At 40.0% G+C, this 14,081-nt stretch overlaps 1 protein-coding gene across 1 annotated transcript in view; it reads left to right on the forward strand.

The window, feature by feature from the left end:
• The first annotated feature begins 4,574 nt into the window (after nucleotides 1–4,574).
• The window catches only part of LOC124233480 (E3 ubiquitin-protein ligase HECW2), a 218,417-nt gene continuing 208,910 nt past the window's right edge, over nucleotides 4,575–14,081 (forward strand). Inside the window, exon 1 of the mRNA XM_046650597.1 lies at nucleotides 4,575–4,901. Within this exon, the coding sequence (XP_046506553.1) occupies nucleotides 4,610–4,901 (292 nt within the window). The 5' untranslated portion in view covers nucleotides 4,575–4,609. The remainder of the gene's footprint in view (nucleotides 4,902–14,081) is intronic.

Here is a 14,081-nt window from a genome sequence, read left to right on the forward strand (position 1 = left end):
TTTCTTTCTTCTAATCCTTTAAGACTCACCTCAGATATGTAACCTCTGCCACAAAGTATTTTCTCTCTCCTTCGGACAACCTTCTGCTTCACAGATCCTCAGTTTCCTCATCTGAAAACAGATAATGGTGATAGCGCTCAAATTTAATTCACAATATTCTGGGGTCTCACTTGAGAAAATACACGGGAAAGTGCTGTGGAAATGTTTGAACACTTTATAAATAGTATATTGCTATCACTTCCTGATGCCCCACAAGCATTTATTACCTCTGTCATGTATTTGTTAGGACACATTGTACATAGAGATGAAGTGTCATTGATACCAGATTAAATTCTTTTGTATGTGAATATTTGGTCTTCTCTCCAAAAATCCGACGTTCCTGGAGGGTAAGGGCCATGTTACATGCTTTCGGAAAAGAAAAGAAAGAATTTGAAAGAAAACCTCACTCTTTTTCCTGTTTAGCCTCCTTTGAGGCTTTATGCTAGGTATGTACCGGTAGATGCTTCATACGATTTTGCATGGTTCAATTAAACTAGCAAATTCACACTTTTCTAGCTTGTATTTTCTTTTCCACTAAAAGTAAATATATTATTTACTCAGCTTTTGGATCCATCTATTACATATCTCTTCTTGTAAAAATGCAGGGTTCCCAAGAGCTGGGCCTTTGTCTTTTGCTCTGTTGTATCCTTAATGCCTTTCACGTGGGAGGTGCTCCGTAAAATTTTGTTGAAGGAAGGAATGAATGAATGAACCCAATACTGGTGAGAAAGTCAAATTTCCACCTGTATCTCTGGATTGAGGACCAGAAAATGGCTCTTGTCAGGATTATGGGGTCAAGGCTCACATTTCAGAGTAGTTGAGTCCCTCAGTGCCTACAAGGCTCTTTTTTTCCCCCTATTTTTGGGGCTGTGGCCTTGAATAATTGAGGATGCTGACAGCCTACTCTCCCAATGGCTGGGGGATGAAGGGACTAGAATTAAAGTAGGCTGCAGTCACATCATAGTATTAATAACAACTTGATTGATTATTACTGTATATCAGGCCCTGTTCTAAATGCTTTACCTGTACAATTATTCAGTTCTCTCCGGTATCCTATGAGGCAGGTGTCATTATGTCCTTACTGTACAAGTGGGAAGATGGAAGCACAGAAAGTTAAAACAAATTATCTGAGACCACAGAGCAATTTAATGTAGAGACATGACTGAAACCCAGAAATCAGGCTCTGGGCTTATTCTCTCTCCACTGTGCTAACCTGTCTCCCTGATTAAATAGAGGTCATTTTAAAACAACAGTGTTGGTGTACTTACATGTTTTTTTCTTTTTTTCTGGAGCCAAGTAATTTTCTGTAGTTCTTCTGTTGTGACTTTAAGGTATGAAGGTTCTGGCCTCTTCCTTTCTCTCGGGGATGTGGTTCAGTGATAGACAGCCTGCATTTGCTGTCTGACTGCAACGTGTTAGCAGTTAATTATTTATAGTGCTCCTTGAAGCTGATGTGGTGCTTTCCTCACTCTGCATTTACAAAGAAAGAACGGCCTGTTGAAACCCACTGAAATGAACATGTCATGAAACCCTCAGATTACAAGTTGACCTGTATTTTAGGCTTCATGAGTGTGAGGTTGTGCAATGGTTATGGGTTATATTGTGTCAGAATTACTATATACCACATCAGGAAAAGAACTGTTAAGTTTATGAAGAATATCAGTTTCTCTGTTCATTTTATTTTTGTCCTTTTCACATAGGGTGTCTAGCCCGCCAATCCAAGTTATTTTAATTCAAGGGATAGTGCTAAAAATAGGAGATCAACTTTATGACAAATTAATTGAATAAATACATTTACTAGTACCATTACCCCAGCAATGGCAGAATTTGGGTCCTCTTCACTCAAAGTGTTTATGAAATGGTTTGGGGGATTGGAGAAATTAGGGAATTCACCTGTTTTCTTCCCTGAGACTCAGTATCCAAGGTTTTTAGTTGTAATGTAACTATTGCACTAAGACTAGTTTTTTGTTTTTCTTTTTTTAGTGGAAGCTCATGCTGACTTTGCAGGACATCTTTGTAGGGGTGGCCTTTAAATGAAACATGGTGTATCAAAGAGGCCAGCACGTGCGAGGGATGCAGAGTAAATGTTAAATTCATAAATTTATAAACTGCTGAATTATGTAGTTCCGAAATGGGTAATATAGAGGAGAGCTAGATTCATTCTGTGCAGAGCCAATAGGATCCGGGTGAGGTGGTGTGAATCCATGGGCAGACAGGAAAGGCACTGGCAGATAGAACCTCAAATGCACTAGATTACAGTGCCCAGGTCTTAGAAAGAATCTCTGTCAGAATCTGGCAGTGGAGAGAAAAATGGATATTTTAGGGCTAGACTCTCAGTGAGCCAAAATGGGACTGTATCTGTGTTCCAACAGGAAAAGCCCTGTTTCTTTAGATGGAGGCCTAGTGGAGCCAAAGGAAATAGCTTATCGTGGGTCCAGATGGTAGAAATAGTGTGGACTGGCCAGAAAATCAGAGATGGCGAGGGGCAGCCCCAGAAAAGGGACACAAGGTGTAAGCCGTGCCCCTAGGAGCTTAAGAAGTATCTAGGAGAAAAATGCTCACTGTTCATTTAACAAATATTTATGAATACCTACTGTGTACTGTGTACTGTTGCAGACACTGGGGATAAAATAGTGAACAAAACAGATGAAAATCCCTGCCCTTGTGAAGCTTACATTCTTTTTTTTTCCCTTTCAATTTTATTTAGGTATAATTGACAAATACACTCTACTCTCTATGCTACACTTCTGCTCTGTTTCTAAGAGTTTGACTTTTTTTAAGATTCTACATATAAATGATACAATGCAGTGTTTGTCTTTCTCTGTCTGACTTATTTCACTTAGCATAATTGCCCTCAAGGTCCATTTATATTGTCGCAAATAGTAGGATTTCCTTCTTTCTCATGGCTAGATAATATTCCATTGTATATATATAATAAATCTTCTTTATCCATTCATCCATTAATGGACACTTGGTTGTTTCCATATCTTGGCTATTGTGAATAATGCTGAAATGAACATGGAAGTGCAGATATCTCTTTGAGATCCTGTTTTCACTTCCTTTGGATATATACCCATAAATGAGATTGCTGGATCATATGGTAGTTTTATTTTTCGCTTTTTGAGGAAGATCTATACTGTTTTCCATAGTGGCTATACCAATTTACGTTCCCACCAACAGTGCGCAAGAATCCTCTTTTCTCCACATCCTCTCCAACACTTATCTCTTGTCTTATTGATAATAGCCATCCTAACAGATATGAGGTGATATCTCACTGTGGTTTTGATTTGATTTTCTTGATGATTAGTGATCTTGAGCACCTTCTCATGTACCTGATGGCCATTTGTATGTCTTCTTTGGCAAAGTATTTACTCAGTTCCTCTGCCCATTTTTTAACTGGATTGTTTCTTTTTTGCTATTGAATTGTTTGAGTTCTTTATATTTTATATTTTGGATATTAACCACTTATCAGACATATGATTTTGCAAATATTTTCTTCCATTCAGTAGGTTGCCTTTTCATTTGTGTTGATGGTTTCCTTTGCTGTGCAGAAGCTTTTTAGTTTGATGTAGTCTCATTGCTTACTTGCCTTTGTTGCCTGTGCTTTTGATGTTAAGTCCAAAAATTCATCCCCACAACTGATGTCCAGGAGCTTGCCTCCTATGTTTTCTTCTAGAAGTTTTATGGTTTTAGTGCTTAGTTTCAAGTCTTTAATCCATTTTGAGTTGCTTTCTGTATACGGTATAAGACGTCGTCCAGTTTCATTCTTTTGCATATGGCTGTCTGGTTTTCCCAACACCATTTATTGAAGAGACTGTCCTCTCTTCAAGCTTACATTCTTGTTGGGGGAAGTACACAATAACCAAACAAATAAGTACATGGTACTGTGCGGTACATCAGATCATAATAATTGCTATTGAGAAAAATACAGCAAGAAAGGAGAGATGGGGAAAGCTGGGGTGCTGCAGGTTTAAATATGATGGCCACTGTGTTTAAGTGAGGAGATGATATTTGAGCAAGCTTTTGAAAAAGACAGTAAAGTTTTTTTCAAGAGTTAGGTTCCTATGCTAAGGAAATTGAGCAAGTGAACTTGTTCTCAATGGTATATTTTAAGTATGTTTAGCATGTGTCAAAATTTTGTGTCCTGCTATTTTAAAATTTAGTTGCAGCAGGAAATAAATACATATGTGGGGTGAAGGAGAAGAGGATGCCATTTCTGAAGGTGGGGTGTCTGGTAATGAAGAGACCTAAAATGGATGGTAGAGAAATCCCCTTCTCCTTAATTGCTAGGAGAAGTTGTGCCGAGTGAAATTGAGGGCCACAGGTGTGTGATGGTCTTTGCCGTCGTGTGACCTCAGTCTATAGAAATTGTTTCTGACATCATCAGTTGACAGTAGAATAATAGGTTTTGACAGCAGAAGATTATGATATGGTCAGGCTTTAATAAATGCTCCTCAAGGCTTTATATCTGGGAAGCTTAAACCTGATTCCTCCCGTTGTAGCGCTAATGCTTTGCGCCTGTCTGTCTCTTGCAGCTTTGTAGGAAGCCAACCTCAGAGAGGCAGACGGGATGGCTAGCTCAGCCAGGGAGCACCTGCTTTTTGTGCGGCGTCGAAATCCCCAGATGCGGTACACACTGAGCCCAGAGAACCTCCAGAGCCTGGCCGCCCAGAGCTCCATGCCCGAGAACATGACCCTACAGCGGGCCAACAGCGACACGGACCTGGTGACTTCTGAGAGCCGCTCCAGCTTGACTGCCAGCATGTACGAGTACACGCTGGGGCAGGCCCAGAACCTCATTATCTTCTGGGACATCAAAGAGGAGGTGGACCCCAGTGACTGGATTGGTCTCTACCACATAGGTGAGTCAGGTGAAATGGACCTACCTGTGACTCAAGAGCATCCCCTTTTACTCTGATGTCATACTATTCTGTATTTTCTCCTGGAAAAAAAAAATCACACACACAAGTAAGCATAGCAAGACTCTGGGAATTTTCCTTTCTTCTTTGAGAGTGAAAGAGTCAACAGTTACAAACACCTTTGCTGATATGAATTTTGTGGTTACGTTTCTGCTCTGATTAAATGCCAGAACCTGCAGATTTTACAGTATTTTCTTTTTAAAACTTCTCTTTGCCCTTGATCAGTAGTCCTATTCTGGAAAGAGGTGCTTATTAACGTTTACTTATATTTTTACACTGATGAGAAAGATATCTTAGATTTAGATAACTGATGTGAAAAAATGTTCTGTATTTTCTAAAGGTTGAACTTCATTAAGAACACCTTGCAGTCTAAGGTATCTTTTCATTTGAAAATTCCTTGATGTGTCCTGGATCAATTAGATGAAGAAAGTGTCGTATTTTCCTAACAAATAAGTTAGAAATAGATCGCTATTTGTTTTAATAAAAATGTCCCAGTTCTGTGTGGCTAATTTGCATCAGTTATTCAAAGGTGAGTGAATGATGAATATGCATCCCAGAAAATACAGAGTCTGCTTTATTTGAAAGCCAAAGTCAAAACCTACTAGTCAACCATGAAGAAAATCTAAATCCAACCTGATAATGAAATCTAGCATTCCCCAAAGTTGGAGAGCTTTTTAACGGAATGAAGGGAATTCCTTTCAAAGTTTAACATCAGATATGTTATTAGAAAGACATCGTTGGTTTCAATGCTGATCATAAACCAAGCAGCTCCTTCCCCCCTTTTTAATGAATAAATTAGCAGGAAAAACAGACCCATCGTTTATGGCAGTGCTGCTCAGTCAGGGACGATTTTCCTCCCTAAGGGACATTTGGCCATGTCTGGAGACGTTTTTGGTTGTCACAACTGGATAGGGGATGGGAGACCAGGGATGCTGCTAAGCATCCCACAATATGCAGGACAGCCTCCCACAGTAATTATCTATCCCCAAATGCCAACAGTTCCGCCGTTGAGAAACCCTGTTTTGAAGCAAAGTAATATTCTTGCTGAAATTTTATTAAAATGTTAAACCCACTGTACTTTATGTTTCTCTGGGACCCAGAATTTATTTTATGTTGACTAACATAAAGTTGGTTCGTATTTACCTTCGTAGCTCGTAATGTTTAGTCATGCTGGATAGCAAGAAATCTAAAATGACAAAAAAAAAAAAAATCAATGAATTCTTCTCTTTTTTTCTCTCATGACAGCAAAAGGGGGAAAAGTCTTCAGAGTTTAGCATTTTCCCCAAGTTTATTTAAATATATATTAAAAGTGAGGAAGTGCTTAATATGAGACAACAAATAGACTGTGTTTTTCTTAAATGCTTTTTATGTGATATTTCTTTGGGACACAATCAATTTTACTTTCTTGATTGAAGAAAGTAATTTTTGTATGAATAACTTAATCTGTAAAATGCCGGAATCACTTAAGACAGTAATGCCTATTACTTCATACTTTTTTCCCTGACTTTCTTCCTGTTTCTCCATCTCACTTGTTATATTTCCCTTTCTAAATGTATTCAGGAAGGAACTCAAGTATTCAAAGCTGAGTTTATCTTATCTCCAAGTGATGAAAACCACAAAATCTTGGTGTTCTTATATTTTACTTTCTAGAGGGAACAATATAGGTCAAAGTTCTAAATCTGGAATTAACCCAAGGATATAGCTAGGAAAGTAGAATTAGGAAATAAATCTGTTTAGAAAAATACTAACTCTTCCTCAGTCTATTTCAAGAGGCTTCTGTATCTTTCTCACATAGCATTGTATCTTGGCTTTGTTGTATGTAATGTCATTTCTTTTCCCCTTTGGCCAATTTCAACATTTTCTCTTTATCTTGGTTTTTAGCAGTTTGTCTACGATGTACCTAGGTGTGATTTTCTTTCTGTTTATCCTAGTTGGAATTCTCTGAGCTTCATAAGTAAATGTTTTTGATGAAATTTTTGGCCATTGTTTCTTCAAATACTTTTTCTATCTATTTTCACTTTCTTCTTCTTTTTCTGAGACTCCGGTTACACATATGTTACATCATTTCATGTTGTTCTACAAGGCCCTGAGGCTCTGGTTAATTTTCCTTAAATCTCTTTGATATTCAGATTTGTTAATTATCAGTCTTCAAGTTCACTGACTTTTTCTTTTCAGCTTCATTCTGCTATCAGTCTCATCCAATGGATTTTTAAAATTTCAGTTGACTTCTCATGTATGGAATTTGCATTTCTCTTTAAAAAAAAATTTGTTTTTTCTCCCCAAAGCCCCAGTGCATACTTGTATATTCTAGTTGTAGGTCCTTCTAGTTCTTCTATGTGAGTCACCACTGCATAGCATAGCAACTGACAGGTGAGTGGTGTGGTTCCATGACCAGGAACCAAACTTGGGCCGCCAAAGAGGTGAGAGCACTGAACTTTAACCACTAGGCCATCAAGGCAGGCTCTGCGTTTCTCTTTTTATAGTTTTCATTTCTCTTATGAGATTCTCTATATGTTAACTCGTTCAGACTACATTTTTTAATTGAATTAATTACAGTTGCTTTAAATTCTCTGCTACATCCAATATCTGGGCCACCTAAGGAGCAGTTTTTATTGTCTGTTTTCCTCTTGGCCATAGATCCCATTTTCCTGTTTCTTTGCATATCTAGCAATTTTTTTCTTTTACATTGGACACTGAAGATTCTATGCTGTAGAAATTCTGAGTTCTGTGGAATAATTTTATTTGAATGTTAATTTTTATTCTAGGAGGCAGATTTATTTCCTTGTACTTGCTAGGTGTGATTTTTACACTTTGTTAGGATGGATCCATGGAAAGCCCAGTGTAGTTCCCCAGCACTTCTGACTTGATGGGATTCAGCCTCCAAGTTTGGTCTTGCCTGTGAATTTTGTTAGGGCTTGGTTTGGGGCTTTGTTAGGTGGGTCTATGGTAGACCTTACTCTAGGACTTTGCACTTATTCCTGAGTAGTGGCGTTTCTGAGGTCTTAGCTGGAGGCCCAGAATGTTAACCAGATCTCGCCGCTCTGGCTGGGCTGTAACTCTGGGGTTCTCCAGCATGGTTGACCTCTAGCAACATCACTGTACTCTCAGCCCTGTAGCAGCTGCTCTCTGGAAAGCCTTGGTAGTCTCACCCTGCACATGTGTAGCCCAGACTTTAGCCAAGGCCTGTAGGGGATCCCTGTGTCCACTTTTGGCCTTCACTCTTGCATAGTTCTTTCTTTCCAGTGCCCTGCCTTGAGATTCCAGTCACTTTGGTTGACTCACACGCTGATCTCTGCCTCCCCAGCTCATTAGAACTGCCCTGGACCCCGGCCTCCCTGCACTGTGCTCAGAAAATCATCCCCTGGCTGAGATCTGGGTGGTCATAGAGCCACCTCATAAGTTTCTCTTCTCTCTGGGATTTTAGTCTTATACCACCTCTTGTGCAATGTCTGAAAACCACTGCCTCCTACTTTTACAGTTGTTTACATTAGGAAGAATAGTCTGGAACTAATTACTTCAGTATGACCTGAAGCAGAAGTTCCTCCCATGCTTTTGATTTAGGGTAGGCAGTAAGAGGTTCCACTTAATTCTCCCATGTAGCATTTGCAGAGAATTCTGAATAAAACTGATGGTTTGAGGCCCATGTGTTCGTCAGTTTTTCTTAGTGTATTTTCTGATTGTTTCTGATCCCTAGCAGGGAAGAGGCGTGAGGAACTGGCACCCCTAGACCTCTCAAGGGATTGAGATGAACACAGACTAACATTCACGAATGAAAATAGCGCACAGGTAGAATGAGGTACCTGGTGTTCTCAGACATGTTGTTGGTTTTGGCAGGTTTTCCACAATGAATAATTTTAAAAGGCATCTAGAATATTAAATATGGTTCACTTATATAGTTGCAGGGTCGTGGCTGTTTAAAAGGCTTATCTGGGACCTCAAAATGAGTGAGCAGAGGCCCTGGCTTTAAGCAGAGACAGCCATTTATCTCCTGAGGTTAAGTCAGGCTGTTCTGACCACTAGACTGGAGGCAGCCTCGCTTCTGTGGGGACTTTGCCCTTCCACATGGAGAGAGATGGGTGACAGCACTGTAGTCTTTGACTGACAGCCATTTCTTGATCCCTTCTTCCTGATGGGGTTGAGGGTGGGCAGCAAGCCCTTGATCCCCAGCCTCAGGAAAGGTCTAGACCTACATGGGAATTCAAATAGTGAGTAGTCTAGGAGAGGGCATGAGACCCAGTTCTGGCCAGTGAGATGGAAGGGGAGACTTAGGGGGACTTCCTTTTCCAATGAAAAGCCAGAGCTTCATGGAGAGAGAGTCTTTAAACCTCCCCTTCTCTTGTACTTGGGATTCTGGTGAAAGGATGTGTAATCTTGAGTTGTTGCATCCGTTTAGCAACCATAGGCATCAATCAAGAAGATAAAAAGCTAAGGACAACAGAGCAGAAAGATAGTCCAGACTTCTTGGTATATAAAAAAAGTCTCCCCCTCTTTGTTTAAGTCATCATTTCTTTCTTGTATGAGCATTTATTCCTAACAGAGCCTCTGGGGTGGCCATAAAGATGGGAAAAGGAAAGGAGAGACACAAGTGCTTTTAAAGGCAGGTGAAGACTGAGTGGGCCACTTCAGGAGTTGCTGCTCCAGGGAGAGTGCTTGGGCTGCTTTAGTATAGGTAAAAGCCACTAGGTTATTTTTATAAGAAGTAACAAAAATTTGATATAAAAATTTTGAAGAGAGTAACCCCAAGCCCTGGAAATTTTTGAAAGTTTAACAAGACCAGGAAAGTGATGGGAAGAATCTTTCAAATGAGTAATTAGTAACTTGAAAATATGCAAAAGAGTTTTCGTGTACATCATTAAGTGAAGGTTGGTGAGGTGATATGTTTGGAGAAGACCTGAGAGAAAAGAGGAAATGCAAGGCTAGGATGGGGAAAAGAATCTCAGGGTCCAGGTTGTGTTGTACTTTAAGGCTATAATGGCTAAACAGGAATATGCATAATAAATTATCTCAGGCTCTGGGAAGTAGATGCGCTGAGAATCCAGGTTTCATGACAGTATGTCAGGAAAGTCTTCAGGTTTCTATACCTCTTGGTAGGAAGCAGCCGCTCCCCACCAGTTGTGTCCCAGGAGCCGGACTGTTTCCTAGCAACGTCTGGTTTTATTTGTGGAACAGAGAGATGGTCTCTATAGAAATAAGTCCCGAAGGGGAGGGATTTGGGCGGAACACCGGGCTGGCGAGGTGTGGCCTGTTGGCACACTCTGCATCTTGATTGTGTTTCTCTTGGCTTACATTTTCTTCCTCTCTAGAAGTGTGGTTAGTTTTGTTTGGCTAATTGTTAATAATGTTTTGCACTGTACAACTCACTCCAGATGACTTATAGCACTGTGAATCTGGAGGGAAAATATATTCTCCTGAATCAGGAAAATAAATCTTTCTTTAGGCAGTTTAGGCTGTAGGGGAGAAAGACTTTTCCTCTACCTAAATGTGGGTTCGTCTGGCCGGAGAACGAGTTAAATTCACATGAGACAGAATAGCAAGAGAAAATTGAACAAAGCTTTATGAGGACCATGGCCTGGGGCCTTTCTTCCCAAAGGAAGAAAGGGCACCGAAGAAGTGGGGTGCACATAGTGGTTATATACCCCCAAACAGGATATTTCACATATGATTGAAATGTCCCTCCCACAATAGTCACAAGATTGCCCTGTCAGCACAGAGCTTGATGGACACAGCAGGTAGTGGGTCTGCTATCTCAGAGGGCTTGTAGCAGGAGGCAAGTCTATTGTCTCGAGCTGGACGGTCATAGGTGAGCGCAGCAATCAGTTCCTAGCCTAAGGAAAGATGCTTAATCCTTAAGGAAATGCCAACGTTGGGAGGGGGAGGGAGTCAGTTACAGGAGGTTACCAGACAAGCACAATAAACAAATGCAGATTTAAGTCCTTGCCTTCCCCATTGATTAAGAGTTTCTAGAGACAAGGTCATCTCCCCTTCTTCCAGGTACAGAGGGAGATATCTTTACAGATATCTTTACAGATGGAGAGTTCTTTTACAATGTAAATGTCTCTTGCAAAGAGTAAGTAAATTCTACTTTTCAGTTGCTTTCCTGTCTGCAAAGTAACTAGCCTCAAATAATCATCATGCCAAAGAGACATATCTTGGGGTGGCCAAATCCAGGTCCCCACAAGGCAGTATGTAGATCCTACTGGGAATACAAAGAAAAAAAGTTGAAAATATCAAGGCACCACTTAGAGACACTTTGGATACGAACTTGGTTCTCAAAACAGATGCTAATTACATCTTCTCCCTTCAGGAAGTTTCACATACATCCTGAGATTTCCGGAGAGGATCGCAGTGTGGCCCTGAATCTCCAAATTACAACAGTTAATACCTTGCGGATGGTTTTCAAAAATCACTAAGTTTATAATTTATGGTTGGTCTCCAAAATTGGAATCGACCCCTCACAAGTTTAACCGTGCTGCTCGCTGCCTCCTCCTAAGCTCTCTAAATGAAAAGAGCCAAATGCTCATCTCGTGTAGAAACACGTAGGGGGCCCAGCTCACACAGCTTTTCACGAACAGCCAAGTGGATGCCTTGGAAAGAGGGGGCAGAGCATATTAAATTCGTTTCAGGTTCACTAATTCTCCTTAGCCTTTCGGTTTGTGCGTATTTTTCTGGCTATTCAAAAGAAAAACACTTCAAAAGGCTGAATTTCCTTTTTCTCATTTGCAGGCCACTTTAGGTACCTGAACAGAGCTAGGAAAATGCATGTTATGAACATTTTTAAGGGTCTGCTGTGCTGTCCAGGAGTGCTACTCAAAGCGCTGATCTGCCAACCATTTGTTACTGATCTGTGACTAGATAAGAAACTTTCTCCAGGGTGTAAATCAGTGTAACTGTTTCCTTCACTGAGAAAATCTTGCTATTAAAAAAAAAATTCTCTTAAGCTAAATAATGGGCTTATTGAGGTAGATGTTTCATAGTCTGGCTCAAGCTTCTTACCTTGCCATGGACCAGTGACTAGCAGTTGACCAGAATCTGTCTGGACCACACTGAGTATACCTCTCATGTCCATCTGTTGATGAGCTCTTCAAAGACGAAGGGCAGAACAACTGTATATTGACTCTGTCTTAAAAAAATATCATGGCTTATGTATTATGATGTTTCTCAGATTTCTTTGCAATTGGATGGTAAAATAAAGTAAGATTGCAACAGTCAGCCAAAGCATTAGGATCATGAATTTTAGAGCTCTGATCCCAATGTTTAAGCTGATGTTTTATGGATAAAAAAGGCTGAGGTCCGGAATGGTGATGCCATGCAGCTAGTTGAAGGCCGTCAAGGCTGGAGCTCACATGTTCTGTGTCTCAGTCTTCATTTCTTCCCCTCTGTGTTGAAAAATATAGTCTAGTGTTTTCTAGCCTTTAGTTATTCACTCAGCACCTTCTAGATTTTTACAGTATTGGATTATCACCTGTACTCTTAATATTTTTCTGTAAACCATCTGATTAAAACAAAACAAGCTGGTTATCTATCCTGACCTTGTTCTAAGCAATGAGGTCTGGGAGAGTTTTGCTGTGTTAGTTGTATTTCTTTCTAACATGGATTAACTCTTCAAAAATAGCTTTTGTCGATGAACCACCCAGGATCATTCCATGCAGCGCGCTTTGAGAAATTCTGAGGTTATCAGTGGTTAAGAGCACAGGCTCTGTCGTCAAATAGACAAGTCAATTCAAATCCTAGCTTGGATGAATTATATAATCTTTTAAAACCTCATTTTCCTCATCTGTAAAAAAAAAAAAAGACTAAGAAAAGTACGAATATCATGAGAATTAAATGCGATAATGTGTGTAAAGCTCTCAGCAAGATGCCTGGGCTCGTTGTAAGGTCCTGCTGATTATAAACTCTCATCATTATTTTGGCTACTGTTAATGATAGTGAAGTCATTTTCCTGGTAGTATAAAGCTTCAGCACAAACTTACCACTAAATCAGTCCACGAGAAGGGATTTCCAGATTGAAGTGACATACTAGGACAATTCTGCTTATAGAAAACAAAAGCCATTCCTTTGAAACTGAACTCTAGGAATTATACAAAGCACTAAAAATATGAATGCTAAATAAGGCAGTATTTTAATTTGAGTATTATGTAGGTTCTAAACCAACATGCTTTCCAAAGTGATGGAAAAGTTGCCGTTTAATCTGAAATTCAATCAAATGGAACAAAGAATTTATGTATAAGGTATTCAGTTTCCAGAATAGCTATCAAATAGTTGAGTGCCTATTCTTAAGCTCTTTTTGTATTTTTACATGATTACTGCCAAAGAGATATTATTTAAGGTCATGTCTTTACATTTTAAAAAATGCTCTTAGAAAATAAGAGGTTTGAACGTGACGTTATTTCTTGGAGCAACTTAACTCTAAATTACTTTTTGTTACTTAGTAGTATCAGTCAGAACAGGTCAGATGCTGCAGTAATTAACTAACCCTGAATCCTCAGTGGCTTACCAGAACAAAAGATGATTTGTTGCTAATGCTGCCTGTCTAGCATGGGTTGGCAGGGGGCTTGAATTGTACTGTAATTTAGGGATGCAGTCTCACAACCCTCTTGGTTTTTACCATATTGGAATATTAAAGGCTGACCCACCTTGTCATTATAGCATCTGTAACACAGGGCCTCTCAGGCAGGTGTGAAGGGAAGAGAACTGGAGATTCTTTCGCCAGCTCTTAAATGCTTTGGCCCCAAGGCGACACATTTCACTTCTACTCAGAGTTGATCATTCAGCATTAGTCCCATGATCTGCCTCACTACAAGGGGACTAGGCAATGGGGGGAAGCTCCTGGGTAATTAGTGAGCAGTCAAGGTCTCTGCCATTAGTAGATATGTCTTGCTCGTGTGGGGACCTGGAATTGGCCACCCCAAGATATGTCTCTTTGGCATCAGGATTATTTGAGGCTGATTGCTTTTGATAAACTGGGACAGGGAAGGAGGCTCTGAGGAATGGAACTTGCCCTTTGTTAGGACACTTACATTTGTAAGGTAAATCTCTATCTGTAAAAGGTGCCTCCCTCTCTGTACCAGGAAGAAGAAAGGAGATGACCTTCTCTCTAAAAACTCTTAATCAATACCAAAGGCA

This window comes from Equus quagga, unplaced genomic scaffold, assembly GCF_021613505.1.
Source record: "Equus quagga isolate Etosha38 unplaced genomic scaffold, UCLA_HA_Equagga_1.0 203_RagTag, whole genome shotgun sequence".
Taxonomy (NCBI): domain Eukaryota; kingdom Metazoa; phylum Chordata; class Mammalia; order Perissodactyla; family Equidae; genus Equus; species Equus quagga.